Raw genomic sequence first — 23,959 nt, 5'->3', positions numbered from 1 at the left:
GGTGGGATAAAGGAAGGTGATTGTGTTCATAGTGTATTTAGGAAGTTTTATGATAGATTTGTGAACATAGTTATGTGCTTCTTTGTACATGAAAAAAACCAGCTCTGAGCTGAGATTTCTGTGAAATTAAGGCATATAATAACTCCTCTTCTTACTCTGTTGAACACTAAGGTATGCTCCCTTAATCTTTTACAATGGCATATTTTGTTTCCCTTTTCATACATCTTATCGTTGTAATGGAATCTGTTATTACACAGTACATAAGAAATAAATTTTTGTCTTAATATTGAATACATACTCAAGGAGAAGAAAAGCTGCTAAGACTCTTGGTTGTACTCTGGATTTGTAAAAGTTCCTGTCTGGTTGCTGTGAGCAGCGGGTGGTTTGGGTTGAGCTGGAAGGTTTCCCTGGGAAGGACTGCCTCAGGTCTGCACCCTGAGCAGGCTGGGGCCAGGGTGGCCCTGACCTGTGCTGCTTCTCTAGGCACTTGGTACTCGCTCCAACTCACTGGGGTTTATTTCAGAATTCCGTCTCAGAAACAGAGAGGAGTCCAGCAGTGGGGGCAGGGAGGAAAAAGCGGAATGCTTCCTGACTCCAGATCGGCTTGAGTGGTAATTGATTAACACAGTTGTTTAATACATTTCCCGATGGAGTATCATACTCTTATGAGGAGGACAGACTGGCATTCACAGGACTGACAAGGTAGTCCTGTCTGCCTCTCGAGAGGGGAAAACATGACATATGATAATTAAAATCCAAAGCTTGTGTTCAGTAGTGAAGCAGATAGACTCTTTGCTCTTCTGAGTGTGCTGGCAAATGATCCTTTCTTTATTTCATGCTTTAGTAAAGGCTTAGGGCTGTCGCCACTCCAGGGAGCCTTTCCCAGTCCTCTCCTGTCTTGGCACCTGAGCTCTGCACTTGCTCTTCAGCACAGGAGCTGCTTTCTTCCTAATCCCAACAAAGGGTCGTTGACACCATCCACTTCTGGACGCTGCTTTCTGACAGTGTTCTGGAAGGTGGTTTATCAGTTATTTAAATCCTTTGTTTGCAGGATAAGGAAATCTGAGCACTTTTAAGGATGACTTTGAAGTGACAAAATCACCATGGTGAGCATCTGTCGAATTAGGTAGTAAATGCTAGGCAAGTAGGAAATAAATGATTCCTTATAACTCCCAAGAAAAATCTCACAAATGTTGAGTGGGTTTTTCATTAGCTTCATGGATGTAATCATTTCTTCTCTTGTCACACCCTGAGGTAATGTAGCTTAGCTGATACCTTTTGAAAAGGAAGGTGAATTATGCTGCAAGGGTATTTATCATCTTAAGCTAAATCTCCTGGAACTGGATTGGGTATGAGCATGCTGTGTCATGTGTGGCAGATATGTACAGAATGGTATCTAATTATTTCGCTTCTGGTCTCACAAATACACATGATTATTGCAGTTGTTTGCTGGTTCCTTCTGCACGGTAACCTTGGATTGCTAAATATAATTCAATTGTGCACCAAAGGACTTTAAGCTGTCTATACTGTGCCCACTGATACTAGTTCAAAAAATCAGATTTAAAATTCTAAGTTGCTGCATTACTCACTATTATGCCTTTTTAGTTGTCTGGTTATTTGCTTTTTAATCCCTGTCTTTTAATTCTGCATACAGGCAAATCTGATTGTGTTAGCTGTGTATTTTTTCCAGTGACAGATTAAGAGATGGCCTCATGATACCCAGTGTGAGAGCAGAGACATTTTATGTCTAAATTAGCACTAAATTTTCCGGTATTGTTTTCTCTAGTTTTCTGTTAGATATTGAAGGACATGGAAGTGTGTGTATTGTTCAGATCTGCTGTTTGTAACCCTGGCAGATGTTGCTGTGGAGACAACATCTTCCACAAGAAGTCATTTGAAATAAATAAGTAAAAGGTCCTGATTTTGCAATGATATTAAATTTAGAAATTAATTAAAATAAATTAATAATTTATAAATAAATGTAAATAAAGCATAGCAGTACTTTGATTAACTGAGCTGTTAAAACAAGACTCCACTTGACAGAACTCAATGTTTGCTTTTGCAAACAAACTTAAATTTCTAAGGAGCTTGAATCAAGAAAAAATAACTGGAATTTTAATTTTTGCTTCACATTAGGCAACAAAAACCATGTAGTTTTTTAAACTGTCTTTCTTGTCCCATGTGAAACATTTCTCACCAATTAAAGTTTTATGCTGGAGAGATAATACAAAATGGCTAGTGATTTGGGTCTGGGGTTTTTTAGTGCATGATAAGAGGACATAGTTTTGATAGGTTTTAAAAGATATTTCTTTGAGTTTGTCTGTTTATTGCCTGTCTTTAGTTAATGACCTTTATTGAATTAGGCGTTTATCATTCAAATATCGCTCAGAACTTAAAATCTGTTTTTAAAAGACAGGGCCAAAGAGCTTTCACTTTCTCCTGGAGCAGGTCACTTTCTCCTTCCTGCTTTCCTTCACCCAGGCTGTATGATTTACGCTGTGGCCTTTCCATTGCTCTCCTGGTAAGAGTTGGGAATTAGACCTGTGTCTAGGTTTCTGGGGTCAGCACTGAACAGCTGTGAGGTGCCCTGCTCCGTCTGTGGCAGGACACAGGAGGGCTGCCAGCAGTACAGCCTCGCTGTCTCTGCCGGCTTCAGCGTCTCCCGAGTGCCGCTCTGGCATCCTGCTTGCTGCGGCTGACGCCTCTGCCGAGGCTCACTACAGACGCTGTGTCAGGGCACTGTGAAACACAAACCAACGTGTCTGTAAGTGGTTTTATTGACTTCTGACCACTATAGTGGTTTTCTGATGTGGTTGCCGATGGCAGTGTAACCCATCCAATTAAGCTAACGAGATGCATCGTCTTATCTTGTGCTGTCCTGTAAGCATGTGTAGCAGTTCTTGAAGGAAAAGAAAAGTACACTATTGAACCAGAAAGCAGATCAAGAGCAACCTGTCTGTTGCTCTGCTTAGTAGCTGCAGTGCTAAGCCTGGCTTGGTTCCTGTTTTAGATTGCACATTGGAGTGGATAAGTGATGCACATAAGTGGATTTGCTTTCACTTCTTGTTTTGTTTTTCAAAGGGCTGCTTTCATGTTTGCATCATTTCTAAAACTTAAATGATGCAAGGATTTAAAATGTTGTAAATGCTGATATGTTTTGAAAAACAAAAAGCTCTGTTCTAAATGCAAGTTAACAGTCCTCCTAAATTTTTCTTTTTATTACACTATTTGTGAAGTACTTCTTTGTATAAATACTATTATTACAGATGTAGTTTTTAACATGAAATGACAAGTTCATTTCTTTGGTCTGTGGCCTTTTGTGTAGTGTTATGCAAGTCATTGCCTCAGTTTCTTCTGACTGCTGCAAGCTAGTATGGGGTGGAGGGGTAATTAAAACAGAATTGAGTATTCTAAAATGTCATTGGAAGCAGGTGGTAAAATGAGCTGCAGCTTCTCAGCATAAGCAATGATGGTATCATGTGAAAGAGAAAGGCAGAAGTGGTCCTGAAGTAGCTGTTCTTTAGGCTTTCCACTTTTTTAACGCTTTGGGCCTCTTTTTCAAACTGTGGTTACTATTAAATTACTGTGTAAAGTATCGGGAGGGAAGCAAGGTGGGTCATCTTTAAAACATTCTTCACTTAATGCCAATTTGACTGAGATTTGTTGCTATCTATTTAATTTTCATTCCAGTGAAAGCTGGTGGGATGCGGATTGTGCAGAAGCACCCACACAATTCAGATGCCAAAGAAGAAAAGGATAAAGATGACCAAGACTGGGAAACCAGCAGGTGAGCACTTTGATTTGGTGCATAAGCTGCAGTGAATTTCAATGACCTTGAATCTTATCACCAGTTTGTTTTCCTTGTGATTAGCTGACCAAAGGTGCAGTTGTTCTTGTACCATAAACTAGAAGCAAGTTGGATGCTCCTTCAAGAGAATTGGGGAATTTGGGAATTTTCATATTGCTGAGCCTTCTTTAAATGGTCCTGCCACGTAAGAGAAGACTGGAGAAGAAAACTATAGTAGAAGTAAAACCTCAGCTTTCCTAAAATGTCTCAATTCAGACTATGCAGAAGCATAGAGGCTAGGCATATTTAGACAGAAGGATTAGACTAGTAGTCCATAAATGAGGTGGTCTTTCTGTGTGCTGGGTCTTTCCTTTTACCCTTTGGCCCTTAATCCTGTGTCTGTGAGGTATTTGACAATATGGTGCTTTTGAAAAGACAAGTAAAAATATATGGTACTGATATTATCTGCTTTTATTTTTAGACGGGAATCTATCAGTTTTGGTGGTGGAGGATACTAAGACTGCAGTTACTTAGCAGTTTTAACTAGATTTATCCAGTTACTGCTGTTTAGAAATGAAAGCAGGGAGGTTTGATGGACTGTTGCTGTTTTTCTGTTCTTACGAAAGCCACCTGGTTTTGTGCTGCTTTCCTCAGCTAGCTGTTTATCTTTCCAGCCAAGACTATATTTACCTGAAATGTTTATCTACTAACTTAGGGCATAGGTTTCTCCTTGCTATTTGCTCAAGTTAAAAAAAAAAAAAAAAAAAACACACCAGAGAACCATTCTTGTGTTTTGGTAAGTAGGCTGACTTAGATTATATTTATTTTACACGTAAAATAATGGTAATAAATAAGCATTATGAAAATGTCTGGAAATAAACCCAAATGTGTTTATTTACTTGAACAGGAAACACCTTTCTGAGAAGGGAAAAGTAATTTTAACTAATAAATTCAAATACCAGGCAGGAGAATTAAAATTTATGTCCTTTCTTTGTCAACCAAGTTGGTCATCTTGTAATTCTGTACTGGGGCACGTAAGTTGGAAGAGTCTTGTATTGCAGCCAAGTTTTGTCTAAAGGAAGAAATTTTTTCTTGGGGTCAATTTAAACTTAGTTTAGGGGTACATCCTTTTATTTGGGATGTGTTGACCTTGGCTGGACAACTGCTGTCTACCAAGCTGCTCTGTTACTTCCCTACTCAGAAGGGTGAGGAGGGAGAAAGTAAGATGAAAAAACCACATGTATCAAGGAGAATTTAATAAAGCAAAAGCAAAGTCCATGCAGGGAAGCAAAGGAAAATAAAATATGTATCCATTATGTCCCATCAGCAGATGATGTCCATCACTTCCTGGGAAGTAGGGCTTCAATATGTTAGTGATTGCTCTGGAAGACAAACATAGTAATGAATTCTCCCTGCTTCCTCCTCCTTTCTCCTTTTATTGCTGAGCAGATGATATGGAATATTCCCTTGGTCAGCCAGCTGTCCTGGCTATGTCCACTCCCAAGATCTTGCCTACCCGCTGCCTGCAGTGAGAGGGTAATGTTGGAGAAGCAGCTTAGGTTCTGTGGAAGTGCTGCAGTACTGCAGCAGTAGCCAAAACTGGTGTGTTAAGTTACGTAGTGTTTCCAGCTACCAATGGAAAGCACAGCACTGTGAGGGCTGCTGTGAGAAGAATCTACTGCCTCAGCCAGACCCAGGACAGCATTATATACCTGCTTACCAATTTCCTTGGCATGCCAGCCTCTTGGCAAGGAGCTTCATTAGGATCCAAATGACAAGACCTCTTGTGCCTGTTCACAGATCTAAGCCTCTGTTACAACACAGCATCTGCTTTATTCCCTTCTTCAAACAGGATTGTTTTCCCTGTTTCGCTCAAATAGTGCAGGGAAAAGTTAAAATTTAACCTTGATTTTAGTGGCTGTGTCTTCTGTAGCAGGTGGGTGCTGTGACACAGTAAAAGCACATCTCTAGGGGTAAACAGCGGGTGCTGAGGACTTCATGTTCACACTGTGTGTGTTTTGGAGATTAATTAGTTTGGTCATCTGGACTGAAGGACCAATCGTAGCTGGCATGTGTTAGGTGTCTCCTTGAACTGTGTGTATCAGTTTTACATCACTTGCAGGGAGTCTAGGTGAGGTGCCCTGAGACCAATTCCCAGTGTGAAACAAAGCCTAGGCGGCTAGGCTGGAATAGTTGGGAGAGAGGTGCACTCTTGATCTGTAGATGCTAACAGAAACAAACTGTATTTTAAAACTGTGAGCAAAGTTTATGTTTTTAAGACAGAGGAGAAAATTTAAAGACTTCTAGAACTATCTTATTGACTTGCTATCTTATTAACTATTAACAATCCATTAACAATGGATTGTTGCATCTCAAAATCTATTCCTTCATCCACCTGATCATTTGATTGTCAAAATATGCACTTTGAGTGTGCGCATTGCTTTGGTTTTCATGTAGGGCATAAGGAGCATAGTTAGGTGGGAACTAATATGATTTATAATATAAGATTGTGTACAAGTCAAGAGAAGTTGTTTTCCTGGTAGAACTGAGAGCCTTTTGTGTATGTAATGGAAAGGGTTTAATGTGTCTGTTGTAGACTCCTTTGGAAATACTTGCAGAGCTCTGGTGGCAGTGCAAGCTGTAGGTGTGAGTAAGAAGGTATTTAGCCATAGACAGGATAAGCTAGTCAAAATTAAATTGAGTTTGCCAGCACATCAGCTGCTTTTGTGCTGCAAGGTTCAGACCCCCAGAGTTTCTGTTTGCTCCAGATGATTCATGGTGCTGTTTGAAAACCCTTGGATTTCTGATGTGTGTGAGGGGTGGTTTATCAGGAGATATATTTGTCAGGAGGGGTGAAGTGAGCACTGCTGCTTTCTCAAGCACATATATATATATGTACATTTGGGGCTTAGTTAGCTGGTATTTCATGTCCCTCCTTGTCATGGCTTTAGTCTTTGCCATTTTAAGGTGGTATTGTTGATATGATGCAATCTCTATTCCCCATTGCATTTGAAGCCAACAGTCCTTCAAGAAATCTCTGTCAGCTGATATGGGCAGCTGACAATGGTGTGAGAAAATAATAAAAGAGAGAAGAGTAATTTGTGTGTGAAGAGGGAGGCTAGGATGAGTCATTATTTTAATCTCATTGTAAACTTAGTTGAAGACAGATTAGTGGAACTGGCAGTAAATGGAAGCAGAAGAATTCAATCTTTCCCAGAGTTCTCTGGGAACTCAGAGCACATGGCCTCCCCATGATGGCACAAATCTGAGTAGTTGCTCAGCAAGAAAGCTTTCAACTTCAGTTCATAGAACTATTTGTGGCTTTGGAGACAGCTGGCATTGTTTTTGCAGCTTGCAGGAAAAGACTTGGATCAGTGTTTCTAGTCTTAATGTAAATGAAGCTGACACAGGTAAGCACCTGATGTAGCTAACGGTGCTGTGATAAAGGTGACTTTAACATTCACCAGGTAGGTCTTCTTTGATGGCTTTTTTTTTTCTTAGGTGTTTGGCAACTTGCAATCCAGTTACTGTATCTAACTCTGCAAAGTATTTTACTCAATTCTGTTTCCTAACATAAAATTGTTATGACAACCTCCAATTTCATGAAATTGTAGGGAGACTTGTCAGAGTGGTGATTCGCCATCCCTTAAAACAATATGCAATAACACCATTTTACACAAATTTATACTTTTCCTGTAGGGCAGGTCTCAGCCTTGAGTTCTAGCAGGAATAATTTTATGTGTCTGGTATAAATACAGTTTTATTTTAAAAAGGAATGTCTGGATATGATTATATGATGGAGAAGGCTCAATAAAAGAAGGGAGGAGTTGCACAGTTTGGTTTAGGTGAACTGAAGATATGTGTGGCATCCAAAGCCAAGTGGCACCCCCGTGGTCAGGGTGTCAGTGTTAACTGTACTGTGAGGTTGGATCCTCGGCCCACATTCTCTTCAAGATGAGTGATTTTGATCAACCTGATTAGAGCTAGGCTGGCTGGACTTCTGTACTGATGAGTTACTGACTTTTCTTGGGTTTTTGTAATTTCTTAACACTTGTGTTGGTTTGGTTTTTTGGATACGGTTGCAGTTTTTATTGATTGACAGTCATACTGATTGCTGCCGGAAGGCTTTTTTTGTGATGCTAGAGGAGGGTGAAACACATAAATAGAAGTATGGTTATGAATCAAAGCTACCATATTTCAGGACTACATGTTATCATAGAAATTATTTGGAATAAATAGGCTACTCACAATCCTGGGCTTTATTAAAAGCCTATTAATGCCTGTTTAACTGAGATTTGCAGTATCATGTGCATTACTGTGCCAGCAGCTGACTCTAGGCATAATAAATACTCCTGAAAGACAGATAATATGAATTGAGAGCTGCTTGTTCAGTTTTGCACAAGAGATTCATTAATTGTCACGCTGGGATCTCAAGAAAAAGAAACTATAATTATCTACCAGGATCTGGATTTAAAAAAATATTTAAAGGAAATATCTGACTTGTTTTTAACAAACGGGGTAAATGGCAAAGGCTTTTATGTCTAAAGACTCTTACCTTCTCTTTTGTTATGTTTCTGAAATGAAGTGGGTAATTACCATGATTTAATTACTCAAGATAAATGCACTAGTGTCGTTTCTCTCTAGATATGTAAATTGTATGTGTTTTGTATCTTAAGCCTACCTGGAGATTGTGAACCCAACATTGTGCCTGATTTTTACGATGTGGATATTTGTCTTAATATCCGTCGGGTGAAAGGAAAAAAAACCCAAGAGACTAATTTAAAATGTTGACTCAAAAGCAAAATTATGCTAATGAAGCATATGGGTGTTTGTATGTCAAAGAGTACTCTCAATACTTAGTTACATGGTGAGAGAGGAGTTGTCAAAGGCCTCTGTTATCCTTCAGTGTTACTTGCTAAGTCTGAATATGCAAGTTTAGCTAAACCTATTTTTTTTCTTTTGGAAGTACAGTGAAAATCTCAAAAACTTGGCTGTGGGTATATACTTCCATTCAAGAGTAAATTTATTTTTCCTTTCCCGCACTTTGCTCTGCTGCAACTGACAAGAAATAAGTCACAGATATTATTTCCTTTTTTTTTTTTTGTTTGCCACTGAAGATTCTCCTGTCATTAAAATATTCTTAGTTTTTGCCTTGTCTTGACCCATGTTGACCAAACTTCTGACAGAATTAAAAAAATACAAATTGGTTATATGATTAAGCCATTACATATAATAATATAATATAATTAGACAAGGTTTGTATGTCTGTTTACATCCTTTTTGAAACCATTTCCATTCTTTGTATTTTATTGTTCTGGTTGTTTTAGCTGGGGTAGAAAGTACAGAGTCAAAGTTCTGACCCTTTAGCTTGGGAATAACTGCTCTTCAGGACAGCCAAGACCTGGGGAATGATGTTCAGCTCACTTGCATGCACGTCCTTTAGGAGGTAGTTTGCATCATGTATGAAGATGTTCCAGTCCAGGTGGTTCTGGTGGTGTTTGTTGTAGAGTCAGTTGGTGTTTCACAGAGGGAAACCTTGAGAGTTTTATGTGTAAACAAGCAAACAAACAAACAAAAAAAAACCCCAAAACTTTGCAGCTTGTTAAACATGAAAACCCATGTAAATGTGAACAGGTAGCATTGAGCTTCCATAAATACTCAAGTGAATAGCCCATTAATGTTCCTCCCATGTAGTTCACCCACATAAAGCTGAAAAAGACCTCATTAACTATGTTCATGCGTCTGTAAAACCAAAGTACTGGAAATGTAAGCAGGCATTGACTCCATGTGATGAATACTTTAGGTTAAAAGAAGAAGACAGGTCAAGACAGATAGATTGCTTAAGTTTCTGGAGAGGAAATGTGCAACCTTGGTGGGTAGAGGACTGACTGAGTCCCATTTAGCTTCAAAGGGCCATTGGGCTATTGTGTCAGTGGAGGCAGCCCTGAAGGAGTGAACTGATACTCTGTAAAGGCATCTGTCATCCTCTTCTTGGACAGAATTCAAATTTCTTCCACCATATTTCTAAAGACCTCTTTTTTTCCCTTCTTTTTGTGGCCTGATTCTGTTACATCTGTGAGCTGATATGGTTGCACAGAAGTGGTTATTTTCATAGATTGTACTGTCATTTAACACTTGACCATGTAAAAAATGAAATATGAATAAATGTATGGATATAATGGATATGACTCAGAGGTTTTTATTCCTGTGTTTGGCCTTTGAAGTCTTGTGTCCTGGGTTGAAGTATATTCTATCACCATCTTCATGAACTGTTGAAACCAGGAGAGGCAGTGCTCCCTGCCTCCTCCACTCTGGCTTATCTTCTGTTAATGGTCCCATCAGCACCTTTGCTACACAACTCACAGATAACCCCCTCCTGGACTATCTCCTGTTAATGGGCCCATCAGGCCTTATCACATGACTCACCATCCCGTTGTGAGATGCTCCGCCCAGAGGGAGAAACCAAGCATTCCAGCCTGGATATAAGCTGAGACTCTGAACACCAGAGGTGCGCTTACCCACTGGATTCCCAGAGGACCCGAGCTACCAGACCTTTCTACAGGATCACTGCTTCAGGAAGACCACCTCATCTGGACTGCTTCCATCACTCTGCTCAGGTTGTATTCTGACTCTGTCAGTGGTCTTTTGTATTATTGCATCTATTCTAGTTTACTTTCTTTTTTTTTCTATTAAATTGTATCTCTGACTTGGAGCCTCTCATTTGTTTTGCCTTCAAACTACTACATCTTGTTACTCAGATATGGAGCTTTGGAGCCAACTAGTCTTAAAAATGAAATGTCTGGGGTAAATGCAATGGAAAAGCAACCTGGCTGTGAATACTGTGCTTGTGGTTTCTGGGAAAGAAATTCTGCAATTCTGCAAATTGCACTGAACATTGGGTATTACCCCATGGTGTTGGGGGTTAGGTTTGTTCCTTCTTCCTCTAAAGAATTTTTTCCCACAAGTTACCAAGGAGACCAAGTGTTGGATACTTGAGAGTACTTAACCGAAACAAAGAGGTGGACAAAGGTGGAAGGTGGAGATAACGCAGGTAAAAGACAAAGCTTGAGGCAGCTGCGTGCTTTTCTTTTTCCGGCGTTCGGGGAGACGCGTGTCTGCCGCTCCTCGAGGATCTCAGCCACCGCAAAGCACGCGGAGCGGAGAATGGCTGTTGCTGGCTAGAGAAGTTTGACTGTGGCCAAAGGGATCCAGTCCTGGGAAATCTACTATCACCGGTTCGGCCTGAATCCGGAGTTTTCCCTGCCACCCGCAGGGAGCTGGTCCAGGCCCTGCCTCGCCTTCGGCTTCTTCGGCGCTGCTCCTCTTGCTACAGTGTGACTCTGCACCCCCTGCGCTGCCGGGACACCCTGCCATCCCAGCTACCAGCCCGGGACTTTTCCACTGTTTCAGCTTAGCGCTCTGAAGATCCTGCAGACACCGAAACCAAACTGCCCTGGGTTTTGTGAAACAAAGCCCTCAAAGTTCTTGGTACTGTTTTCGTTTGTTATTAATGCTGTAGTTGTTGGGGGGGGTGGGGGGGGTGGGGAAGTTTTTTTTGTGTTTGTTTGCTTTGTATTACATACTAGTAAAGAACTGCTATTCCTATTTCCCAAATCTTTGCCAAAGAGCCTCTGATCGTAATTTTACCTGGCAGATACCTGTCTTCCCAAACCAAGACACATGGTCATAGTAGTTTTGTCTGACTGTTTTTCTTGGCTTGGCTAAATACTCCAAAGGTTAAAAGAAAGTTCTGCCAGAAAAAGACTGTCAAAGAATTGCAACCATAATTTTGTAATATTATTAAGCATAATACTGAACATAGCACACTTAAGGAAATAGCTTCCTACCTTCTCCAAAGATCTTTATTTCCAAAAAAGATTCTGTGCTTAGTACTTGGGTCTTTTTTTAATCCCTTTACCCTTCTTATCTTTGTTATTTTGGACATAAATTTACTTCACAGTTAAGGGAATAGCCTCTAAATAGTGCTACACTCTTCTCCTTTACATAAGTAGCATTGCCTTCAATGCAGTTTCCTACTTCATTATTCATCTTTGTGTCTCAATCTTTTGCCTAGGGTTTTTATGATTAGCAGATGCTCAAGACTGCTAAAGTTTATACATACATAATTTGATTACTTATAAAACCTGAAAACAATATTAGCTGTGTTCATGTTATTTTTCAGGACAATACCTTCTGCAGATGACCAGTTATTTTGAGAAGTAGCAAAGTAATTGCTGTGACCTCTGCTGAACTCTATCAGACGCCTATGCAGTAACTGACTTAAGTGTATGTGCAGAGAATAGAATGTGTAATACTGATTTTTAAATGCAGAGCTACTGTAAAGCAAGAAAATAGGCTGTGAATATCTCCATTTAAGAACTGAAAATATCTGTGAATGTAGGGAATGGAGAAAAAGCTAGGCAAGATTATGAATGAAGCGTTCTCTTACAGGAAGATGAGAGCCTTCCGAAAGACTGTTTTATGCTTCCAGTATTTCTTGGTGATTGAAGCAGTAAGTTGATAACTCCATCAGTGTAAGTGCCAGTTATGACATTATATGGATAGCTCTTCTCATATTCCTGAAGTACTGTGTGCATGTGTGAAAGAACTAAAAAAGATCTGATATTTCTCCCCCTCAAAGTGAATAGAAGATAACGCCATCCAGCTCAGCGAGAGCCAGGTTCACTCCTGAAAAAACATATGCTGTCTTATGAAAGTAGCTGGAAAGCTGAGTTGAATTGTCTGCCAAGCTGGTGTAAGAAAAAAGATTTTAAAAGAATGAAAGTCTTTAATTTGTATTCTGTGTGATGAGGAAGGTAAGAACAGCTTAGTCATATATGAGAGGAAAATGGATGGGAAGTAGTGTCTTTACAGTAGCACGGCTTAGTTGGCACAGCATTCCATGTCAGTACAGAAAAGTAAATGATCTTGAACTAATAGCTTGTGTGGTATTTTTCCTAGTTCTTTTCTCTTGATATGAAGTATTGGAATGCATGGGATGAAGGTGACTATGCCAGTCTGAAGGCACAGGCGTTGTAAAGCACAAAAATTTTTAAACCCAGAAGTACAGTCAAATCCATTTCACTGTGCTAACTAAGCCCAAATCTCTACTATCTCACTGTTCAACACTGAGTGTATTTCTAAAGCTTAAGGTATGAATTTCTCCTAGAAAAAGCTTGCAGAGGACCAGATGCTACTCATTCATTTAGCATCAAAACCCTGTGTTTGAAGTGAAGTCACCAGGAGCTGAAAATGGGTAGGAGGTGCGTGCGATTGAGACTGTGTGCCAAGGAGGGGGATCTTTTTCCAGTAGCACCTTCCTCTCCTTTAAATTTCTTCTGCCTCAGCTGCATCAGGCACCAAACTTTGAAGTAGCTTAATATTAAAATAAACTTTGAATTATCATTTCTTAACTGTCACTGTGCCAAACAGGAGGCGATTTATTTCACTCCCAGCTGCTCCCAGGACACTGGTACTAGAAGCAAGAGATACATGGGAGATAGATAAGAACAACACTGAAAGCATTTGTTACATTGTCATCATTAGAGCTTTATTTAGTCTGCTGTGGCAGCTCACAGACCTGTTCCCTGCAGTACATTGCATGGGGGAGTGTTCGCTGCCCTAGGCTTGCTGCCTTCTGATATTAGTGTAACATGTTAATGGCCACATCTTGGTCAGAGACATCTTGTTAAATAGATGGCAATTAGTAAAAAATACTTTAGCAGCAGTTCACACAAACCTTCGTTCTGATGAATTTCAGTTTTTCTGGGACTCATTCCTTAGAATATACGTAATGCCTGGGGCTGGTACCTGGCAGCTGGCTTTATTGCTGCTGGGTAAAACCAAGGTGGTTAGTTCTTTTTCTCAATGATCTTGAAATTTAACTTTTTTCTTCTTTTTTTTTCTGAACTTGTTAGGAAGTGATTAAATATTAGGCTGGCTCTCAGGTATGGCTGGCTTCATCTAGCACCTCACACTGCAGTACTGAATCTAACAGTCCTTGAGATACAGGTACTTTGCTGTTTGCCCATTGCTTTCCAAACCCTATTCTAAAGCCTTCTTTTTTACTTTAAATAAATAAATCAATTGAGAGCTCTGGGTGTTACAGTGGAAGAGCTTTCCAAACCCTATTCTAAAGCCTTCTTTTTTACTTCAAATAAATAAATCAATTCAGAGCTCTGGGTGTTACAGTGAAAGAGCTCGGCTGGATTTTTTGCTGGAACAGCTTAAGTTGAAGTGTCTCTTTTGAGAGTGTTTGGAACTACCAAAAATGTGCAATATTATTCAGTAAGCAAAATTTCACTACTCACTGTGTGCATCCTTGTACACCTTGAATGTTGGTAATAAGCTTGACTGCATTCCAGTGCTGATGGTCACTCTTCTGAGACTGCAACTTCATATGAGTGTTTAGAACATGCAGTGGTAGACTGTGTTTACTGTTTAGTGATTGTTAGGATGGTCAAGAGTACTTTGCATTATGCTACTTACAAAAACTATTGCTAGATTTTTATTTTTGTTGAAATCTTTTCTTTTTCCATGCAGCTTATTAACATATGTGCTCATGTGCAACATGTTTTTGTTGCTAATAAGCAATTTCTTTTGCATGTAATGTATTAATGTTTTGACTTTGTGGAGAGCTAAGGAATTAATCAACCAGTTAATGGACAACCCCACTTGGCTTGTTTGTTAAAATGTTGCTTTTGTATGGGAGGTGATGGAGTGAAATTTTAGTAAATTGAACTGAATATTTTTCACTTCTGTGATTCTTCATTTGTTTCTGGTATCATGCTACCCAGTGATTATAGAGGAAAAGTGTATTTAGCCATGTGTGTGCTGTTTTATATCAACGGTGACACTAATAGTATTACCACAAATTCTTCTACATAAGTCTATTTAGAAGGCTTTTGACTAAATGAAATTTAGCATTCTTATTTATTGCTTTGAAAACTGCTGTAGAATTAATTTCCTGTTTTCAGAGATTACACGATTTTGTTTCTGCTGGTGTGTTTGAAAGATTTTATTCTTGTTCCAGTTTATAACGGGGTGGGGGGGAGGCGAGGACAAAAAACAGCTTCTGAGGGAGTGCAGCTTTGTGTTCTGCTGTTTTCTCCAAGCATAGGCTTTCTGGCTGATAACACTGGTTGGCTTGGATCCTTCCCTGTATTGGGATGGTTTGGACTACCTGTATATGGCTTTGAAGTCTAATGTTACATTTTTTCTTCATATCTTATAAACAATCACAATTAGAGAAAATTTGAATTCCTGCTGATAATGTATTATTTATTCCTTCTGCTGTTTTTCAGAAGATCTCTCTTTAGGACACCGTGTTTCCTAGTTCAAGTTACTGTTTTGTGTTGTGTCCTACCCTTGAAATTGTTTCTGTGTTAGTGATCACCGGTTATTCTCATCCTGTTGTATTTTACTAAAATCACTTCTTTTTTTTCCTCTCTCTCTCTCTTTCTCTCCTGAGAAGAGTTTTATTGTTGAGAGACCTGTCTACCTCTCATCCTCCTATACAGAGGTAACAGATTAGCTGGTCTGATGATGAGGACTTGGCTCTTTTATGAAAATTTTCTGTGTCTGACTGAGAAATAAATAAATCTTCTGTTTAGGAGCTGTGTAGTTCTAACAGGAATAGATAGATAGTAATCATATGTTTTAAAGCCATTTACATGTCATTTCTGTATTTAGCTATTCCAATTTCTCTCATCTTTATCCCAAGCTAACTCAATCTAATAATTTTAATAAGTTTAATGAGAGGTCTTACAGGCATTTTTGGAAATCTCTGCACACCAAGTAGGCTAGAAGTTTTGGGGGGGTTTTTTGCTTTGATAATTCTGTCAGGTTTTAATAGCTTTTACTGGGAATAGAAAATCGCCAGGTTAATGCACATTGTTGTCCTGTGCCAAAGGAGGAGGAAAGGGAAGATAACTGCTCACAGTTAATGTACCAGATTTTGTCTTCCTTTCCACCTTTTTAGAAATTTCTGTAGGTTTATTTACATAATGGCTTTTTAATACACTGGATGTTTCATACTTCTCCTTGCCTGTTGCCATGTCCACTAAAACAATAAATAAGTAGTAAGACAATGAAGGAAAGAGGGAGTTACAACCTTATTATAATCTTTCTTTCTCTTCTGTTTTAAAGAGTATAGATGTCTCTGCAGGGCCAGCACAAAACTCTGCCTGTGCAGCACTCCGCAGCAGATGGTCCTTTGGGGCCAAGAAGAATTTGTGTACAATGAGCTCGATGAACTCCCCCAGCATCTAGCAATCAAAATTACTGCTTAGAAACTTGCTAATCAAATTACTGCAATTTGACCTAATTCATATTTCTGTATCCTTCTTTCAACCATATGTACATTTCTCTCCTTGGTGATCCCCTTCCTGAAAAGGAGCATCACAGTCAAAGTAGTGTGTGCTGCAAAATGTTTTTCTTTTTGCATGCCTGGTAACTTTTTCCTGTGTCCCTCAAGTCATATGTACTAAGAAATAGGGAATAACTGTATTTGTTTTACATTCTCCTCTTTATTGTGTATTTTTCTTGAGTTCCCTTTTATCTTTTTGTTTTTTTGGAGGCATAACTAGAATTGCAGCGTGGAGGGTAAAAGCCTGCCCCAGACTTATGCACTGACATTGTTCTATTTTTCTGCTTTTTTTCCTTCTCTTAATTGTTCTTGTGTTCTAGTTGTCTTTTTAACTGCCTTTTAGGTACTAAGCTGCTGATTTCAAAAATCTTTTTCCCAGTGATTCCAACATTTGTTATTGAGTGTAATTACTATGGTAGAGGCTATCATCATGTGGATACAGTTAGGATTGTCTTTCCCAGTGTGTGTTTTCTGCATTTATCATGGTGCCATCTTTTTTCTTTCCCTTTATTGTTTTGTCAGTCCTCTGAGGTCTCTCATAACTGTTTACATTCAGGCTTTTTTTATCCTGAATAATTCACTGGCATTAGCATATATTGTCATCTATTTAGACCTCTTTTCAAGTTTCTTGCGGAATCCCGCTGTTAACCTCCATCATTATGATATTCGATTTATTCCTCTGCTCTATTTTCAGTTTGTTATTCTCGAGAGTGTCTTCTGCCATATCCCATGGTAACTCAGTATATTTACTGAGGAGCCTTGTCTGTGTTTTTTGGAATTCTGTGCATACCAAATAGACTGAAGGGTTTTTCTTCACTTGACCATTCATTCAGATTTTAATACCAGTCCTATTAAATATTTAGCCAACAGATATAACCTCTATTTTGGAGTAATTTACTGTAACTTTACCTTCAAAAAACACTCATTTTCTCTCTAGAAAATCCTCAGCTAAGGTTTCCTAGTACTGTTACATTCTCTAGGTAGCATGCAAAAATATGCAAACAAAAGAATTAAGTAATAGGTTCATCTGCTGCATCTAAACTAGTATTCATATTGCTAAAAAAAGAAGTCTTTATTTGTTGGTTTTTACTATTTTCTAAGCTATTTTTGTGCACATTCTTGGCAGATAATTAGCTTCTGTGAGATAAGTGGCATTCATTTATTTGAACTTAATTATGTTACTACAAAATGTGGTGAAAAATATTATCATCAAATGGGACAAAGTGTCTGTGCAAAGAACCTAGCAGCAAAATTTCCATCAGACATCCCCCTTGGGTTTTCACAGCCTCTTTAGTGATGTTTGCTGACACTGGAGTTATTGAATCCTAGCAGTTGATGTTTGGTCTGCCGTAATTTCAGGGAGTATACAGCCATGAGATTGCATAGCGTGTCTCACCTTTCCATAGAGAAGGCAGTGCTAAGCCAAGCTTCTGGGCAAACAGTCACGCATTAGGATTTGAATGAATAAACAAAAGCTGTATTTATGGGAATGGTGGGCACGCTACTCCATCTATGCAACAGTAGAAGAGTTGATTGTAGTCAGTGACCTTGGAAATAAATCTTCAAGTCTGCTGATGGTAAATAGCTGTTTTGCTGAGTTAAATGCCGCACAAGTGGTGAGGAGCTCCAGAACTGCATCAGTTAAGTCTGCAAAAAGAAGTTTTGGATTACAAAATTCATGGAATGTAGTTGGTACTATAGGACAATACAAGGACACAGCCTCTGGCATGGAAAGCTCCTGAGCAGCAGTTTTCTGGAGAGTGCTGTCAGGAGCAAACTTCTAAATACTCCATCTTCATCTCCTGCCCCGAGTGTTCACTGCTGCCCCTTGAGAGGCAGCAAGGGGAGTATGTGTCCAAAACTGTCCAACTGCTTGTAGGCTGAGTTAATGTTAAAACCAGTTGCCGTTTCAATAGAGAGATGTATTGGGAAGAAATGGTGATCTCATGAAAGTTTTATGTAGTGAAACTGAGTAAGAGTAGTGTTTGGGAGGAATTTCTTTTCAGTAGCTGTGATGGTATTAGTTGGTTACAGAGGCAACTCGGTACTGCTGCATTAGGCTGCAAACGTTTGGGTTGGATTTTTAGGGACTTGAAAAATTCAAAGCACCTTCTAGGAAGGCATTTTAAAACTGATTCTAAATTACTCAAATAGCCTGCTGCTTTCCTTAGGAAGTAGGGTAAGTAGGCTAGAGTCTCAAGTGGTGACAGGCCTGCCTCCATAGCCTTACATGAGGGCTGGGTCTCTGTATCCTATGTTGTGTGCGCTGTGTCTGTGGGCTCTATAGCAAATTCATGGAACAACTCAAAATCAGTGTTGCTCTGTGGATTCACCACTGCTGGGCATGTTATTATTAATACCTTTAATCTCACAAGATTGCTTAGGCGAAAAGGGCTAGAAAAAAATGTAAATCTAATTGCTCAGACATAACACTGGTACTGTTTACAGTACCTCAGGAAATGTCTCCTGGCTCGATTCTGAGAATGAGTTTGGGGGAGGGTGCATTCAAGGCAGACATATGTTTATTTGTTTTCTTTTGGTTTTTAAGTTTTCTTTGCCAAGAAGTGCTTCCAGCAGTTCAGTTTTGGCATAACAGTGCCAAATTAGCACCTTGATTCTCCTAGGCTTTTCTTAGATTTGTATCTGTTATCTTTAATATGCAGCATAAATTCAATATGAGTAATTCTTCTCTGGTTTCTTCAGACTATAGTCATGGATGTAAATATACACTGTGCTTTTCTAGCAGATACAAGAAAAGAATGAAGAGCAAAGAGAGAAGAAGAGCCTCAATTTATATATGTTTCAGTTTGATTTTTTTCTTTCGTAAGATGAAGGAAGGTAAGAGTTGCAGTGTTAGCTGGTGATTCATGATCTGCCAAAATAAGCTTGACTAAAAGAGGAGGGGAAAAAATCCACCTAAAAGTCATGTTTCAGCTTTTGAAATATAGAAAAGGAAGGAAATGTAAGTGTTCTCAGAAAAAAAGAATTTTACCACAAACTTGGCAGAGATTTTTGTGGAGAAATGTCTGTGTTTTTCCAGATGAAAATTGAGAAAACAGCCTGGTAAGTATAGATGAAAATTTTAAGTCCACATGTTAGTCTAACTAGCACAGTCTCTGCAAATAAATTCTAATGAGATCAGTTGATCTTTGGATGAATATCAAGATATGGATGATTTTGATGTAAAAGTTTAATTTGATTCTGTGCATACATCTCTTACTTTCACTTCCCCAAAGTAAACCATTGGAAGATATGAAGTATTGCCTTATGGGAAGAAGCCTGGAAAATCCTTATGTAGAGTTGAGTTGCTTTAATTCAGCGTGTAGTACTTGGTTTTCATGACTTTTCATATTCAGTAATGAACTTTTCTTCACCCACCTGCCCCTGCAGCCCTGGTGTGATCCTTTTCCTTTAGGATGCAAGTCTGTGGTCCATCTGCTGCTAGGCATCTTGAAATGTTTCATTTGCAGGACACATTCTTTTAGATACAATGTCCTGAAAGAGTTCACATTTGGTGGGAGTGGTATTGGCAGCATAAATATTGACTGGTAATTGCAGGCAAGCCGGAGATGATCAGAACTGACATCTGTCACGTGCCCACGCAGTAGCTGGGACCAGAGACACTTCTTTAGCAGTGTTCAAAAGTAAATCTCTTTAAACTAGAGCAGCAGCAGCTTTTCCTGAGGCATGAGGAATCTTCTGAAAGCCTGAAGCCTCTTGTATCTCCCTATATATAGCAGCCCTCAACAAACCATTTTCTATTAATTTTTCAGTGGCCTTTGTAATCCAGACCTTTTTTTTGCAGAACTTGATGCCATTCTGGAATTCCTCACCACTGATAGGGCATTTAACCTAGGGGCTGTCAGCTAGGCTGGTGAGTGGCATCAGTGCCTGGGCTGTGGGTGGTGCTGCATTTTGGGAACAAGACCACAAGCACCCGGTGTAAACCCAACTTGAAGCTGGAAGGTTGATCTGACCTCAGGAAGGACCTGTCCTTCCTGTTCACTTCCATCCTTGGACCGCCCTGGTTTGGGGCTCTTTACTATAAGGTTCACAGTAAGCAAACACCTGCATTATTTTGGTTTTGCTAATCTCCCCCAGTCTTAATCCAGGGGTTACGGATAGGGAGGGGGTTTTGTGATCCAATACCACAGCATGAGAAACAGATGAAAATCCCTTCAGTTGCACTGTCATCCCTGCTTTGCCTTGCAGATTGAAACACTTCCAGACAGCTGGCAGTCTTGTTACTGTCTGAAATATTCATGTGGCACCTTTGCATCTTGACTAGATTCCTGTCTCTGGCATGGTGGTAGGGAGAGACAGAAGGGTGAGGGTGGGGACAGCATGCTGTCAGCGAGGTCAGACACTGGAACAGTTAAACACCTTCTCTGTGCTGAGAGCTCTGCTGCTATTGCAAGCCCTGGCCACGGCCTAATGGTTTTGTACTGGTTAACAGATAAAATGACTGAAGTCTAGGCTCCAGCCAGAGTGAGAAATAACCTACTTCCCCTACTTCCACCAGCTAGGAGGAATAATCTGTTGCCTGAGGTTATCTACAGAGCATTTGAGCTCTGTGCTTACTTTTCAGCTTAGCCGGGAACCAGCTTGTAGTGGTTTGGGTTTGCAGATTATACTGCTAACCCTCTAACTCCAATTTGAAATACATTCTTGAAGAGAAAAGAAACTTGGGAGGTGACAAAGTTAACTACTTCTCTCACGTTTCTGTAGAGCTGAATGATTTGCTTCATATGAGCCCAGTTGTGGGTTAGAAACTACAAAACCATAAATTTATGATCATGTCATAGTAAAAAAATGAAGCAGCATAAGCGTTCATTTCTGTAAGCAATCTCTGTGAAAAAAAAAAATTGATTGTGAAAATTGTTGGATTGTGTTCCCACCTGTCGGTGATCATCCAAGAGAAATTGCAGGCAATTGGGTATTTGCCCTGGAGGCCACTTGAGCTGTTATCTGTGGGTATCTGTTTCCTGCTCTGGGTAATATATGGAAAAATTCTTCAGGGACTAAGACACATTTTAAAAACTGCAAGCTGGGTTGTACTCAGGCCAGCTGAGATGAGACATGATATTATTGAGGAGCCCTGCAAGGTAGTCATGTTGCTGTTACAGTCCTAGGGAAAGCAGTGGTGTGGAGGCACCAGCTTTTAAAACTTTCTTCGTTTTTTACCTGCCCTTAAACATAGGATCTTTGACTCCTAGTGCAGGTGGTTGTGTGTGCTCCCATCAGGGCCCACTGAGAAGCAGTATCCAGTGCATAGTTCCTTAAAATATTTATGAAGTAATCTGCATCTATGCCATTGCTCTGTTGAGATCTCTGCTGGTTCTCATTGAAGTTCATTAATCAGTTGTGAAGTTTTGGGTTTTAAATGCAAGTCCTGCATAGTTTTGTTCTTTGTTACAATACAATAAACACAGCTGCTGAGCTTGAGTTTCCTCAACGAAACATGCTGCAGCAGTGTTGTGATGAGGTTATGAAAATCTGTCTGACATACTCCAAATCTCTTAAAAAAAAAAATCAGCTTTGCCAGATAATTTGGCACTTCCTGCTTGAGTGAGCAGGACTGAGTTGAGATTGATTGGCAGACTTGACAGGCTGGAGAGGGGAGCCAGTGTGAACATCGTGAAGTGCAACATGGCCAGTGCAAAGTCCTGCACCTAGGTTGGGACAATTGCCATCACGCAGGCTGTGTGATGAATGGATTGAGAGCAGCCCGGCAGAGAAGGACTTGTGAGGGTTCTGATGGATGAGAGGGTGAATGTATTCATGTGCAGCCCAGAAGACAAAGTTGTACCTTGGTCTGCACCCACTTGGAGTATTGTGTCCAGCTCTGGGGACTCCCAAGATAAAAAGGATGTGGACCCCTTGGAGTCAGTCTGGAGGAAGGCCACAAAAATGGTGAGAGGGTTGGAGCGCCTCTCCTATGAGGAAAGTCTGATAGAGTTGTGGTTATTAAGCCTGGAGAAGAGCAGGTTCCCAGGATACCTTTTTGTGGCATTTCATCTTGTAAAGGGATCTTACAAGAGAAATGGGAACAGACCTTTTAATAGGACCAATTATGTCATGGGGCAATGGTTTAAGCTCAAAGAGGGTAGGTTTAAGTCAGGTATTAGGAAGAAATTCTTTACTGTGAGGGTTGAGAGGCACTGGAAGAGAAGGCACTGGAAGAGGCCCAAGGAAGGTGTGGATGCTCCATTGTTGGAAGTACTCAAAATCAGGTTGGATGGGACTTTGAGCAGACTGCTCAAAGCAACCTTAAAGATGTCTGTGCCCATGGTAGAGAAAGTCCTACTAGATCACGTTTAAACAACTCTTACAACCCAAACCATTTGGTGGTTCTCTGTCTACAGGTAGTGCCTACGTTGTTTTATAGTTTGGGAGAAGGGAATTTCAGACCATTAAATAGCTTATTACTGTTATTTTAAAAGTCCAAGCAAAAAATGTTTAACTGGAGCACATTTGATGTAGAGATCTGATGTTCTTGCAAACAAGAACTGTGGAAGGTTCAAAAAAAAAAAAAGACTTAGAGTAGCAATGTTTATAGTCTCATTTATGTATAAATCATTTTCGTTAAAAAACACCAGCCTCCATATGATACAGTAGAAAAAAATTTCCTTATAAGCAGATTCTGGTACAGTTTGCTTGCTGTTGTATGTCTGACACCTCTTCCTGAGGCAAGATGAGGCTGTGAAGGAAAGGGAACACTGACTGATACTGAATTAAAAATACCAAGTCTTCAAGGCTGATTTTCCTGGCATTTCTTTGAGTATTTCTTTTCATTTGATATGGGAAGACAGCTGTCCTTCAGTGTCCTTTGATTTCTGGTAGCTAAAAATCAAGTGTTCCCATTGCATGACTTTGGCTATTGTTCCTCAGTCCTGGAGGCACTTTGTAGACCTCAGCTGCAAAAGGGTAAGGACACAGATAGATGAAGAATCTGTCTGAGGCAAAGTAATGAAGTGTAGAGCGTATTTTGCTTATTGAATGTCAGTTCCTCAGAGGGGTTGCCATCCTTATTTCACAGGGTAATACAGGAGATGTTGTCTTGTTTCCTGTACATTATTAGCAGGGTCATTAGTGAATGATGGCAACACCTAAGTCTGGATTTCACGTGTGCTACTTTAGGGAGTAGAAAAACCCTTTGTTTTGTTTACCACCTGAGGGTAACTAAGAGGTTTGCTGTATTCGCTGTAATAATTTGTGGAATGACAGGAAGAGCAGTCCCACCTAGCAGGAAGAGTATCAAGAAAGCTGTGTGCTTGATGGAAGCAGTACTTTGAAAGAGAAGAGGTATGTGTTTTAGTTAAATTAGTGTGTGTTCTGTCACCAAGGGATTGCCTGTCAGGTTTAATTTGAAATGAAACTAATTGTTTGTCTGACAGCTTGATGTGCTGGGAAACACGATAAACACATTGGTACAAAAAATCGTTTTCAGCTCTATTATCAAACTGTTGTTTGACTTAATGAGAAAGGAAGAGCTGAAACATGCATGTTTTTATGAACAGCTGCCTATAAGTTTTGCTTATGTAGAAATAATGCAGTATTTTGTGGTCTTTTCATCAAATGCTTTTAAAAACTGTTGTACTCTTGTTTCATAATCTTTGCTAATTAACATAGGCATAAAAATATTGCTAGCTCTGGCAACATTAGTATGTTTATCCTGTTTTTCTTCCTGACTCAAGCATGTCCGGGACAGAGAGCAATCCGAATTCCCTAAACTACAGAGATGTAGAACTAAAGAATTAATTTGCATTTTTGGTCATAAGAGATTTCATTAGAATCACTTGAAC

General features: G+C 39.7%; 1 protein-coding gene across 1 annotated transcript in view; it reads left to right on the top strand.

The window, feature by feature from the left end:
• The window catches only part of DAP (death associated protein), a 54,393-nt gene that overhangs the window by 2,839 nt on the left and 27,595 nt on the right, over positions 1 to 23,959 (top strand). The window contains exon 2 of the mRNA XM_066186170.1: positions 3,691 to 3,787. Within this exon, the coding sequence (XP_066042267.1) occupies positions 3,691 to 3,787 (97 nt within the window). The remainder of the gene's footprint in view (positions 1 to 3,690; positions 3,788 to 23,959) is intronic.

The sequence above is a fragment of the Chamaea fasciata genome, unplaced genomic scaffold (assembly GCF_029207755.1).
Source record: "Chamaea fasciata isolate MVZ Bird 193981 ecotype frontalis unplaced genomic scaffold, bChaFas1.0.hap1 SCAF_1, whole genome shotgun sequence".
NCBI lineage: Eukaryota > Metazoa > Chordata > Aves > Passeriformes > Sylviidae > Chamaea > Chamaea fasciata.
The sequence above is the reverse complement of the archived record's forward strand: the minus strand, read 5'-3'. Positions and strand labels throughout refer to the sequence as shown.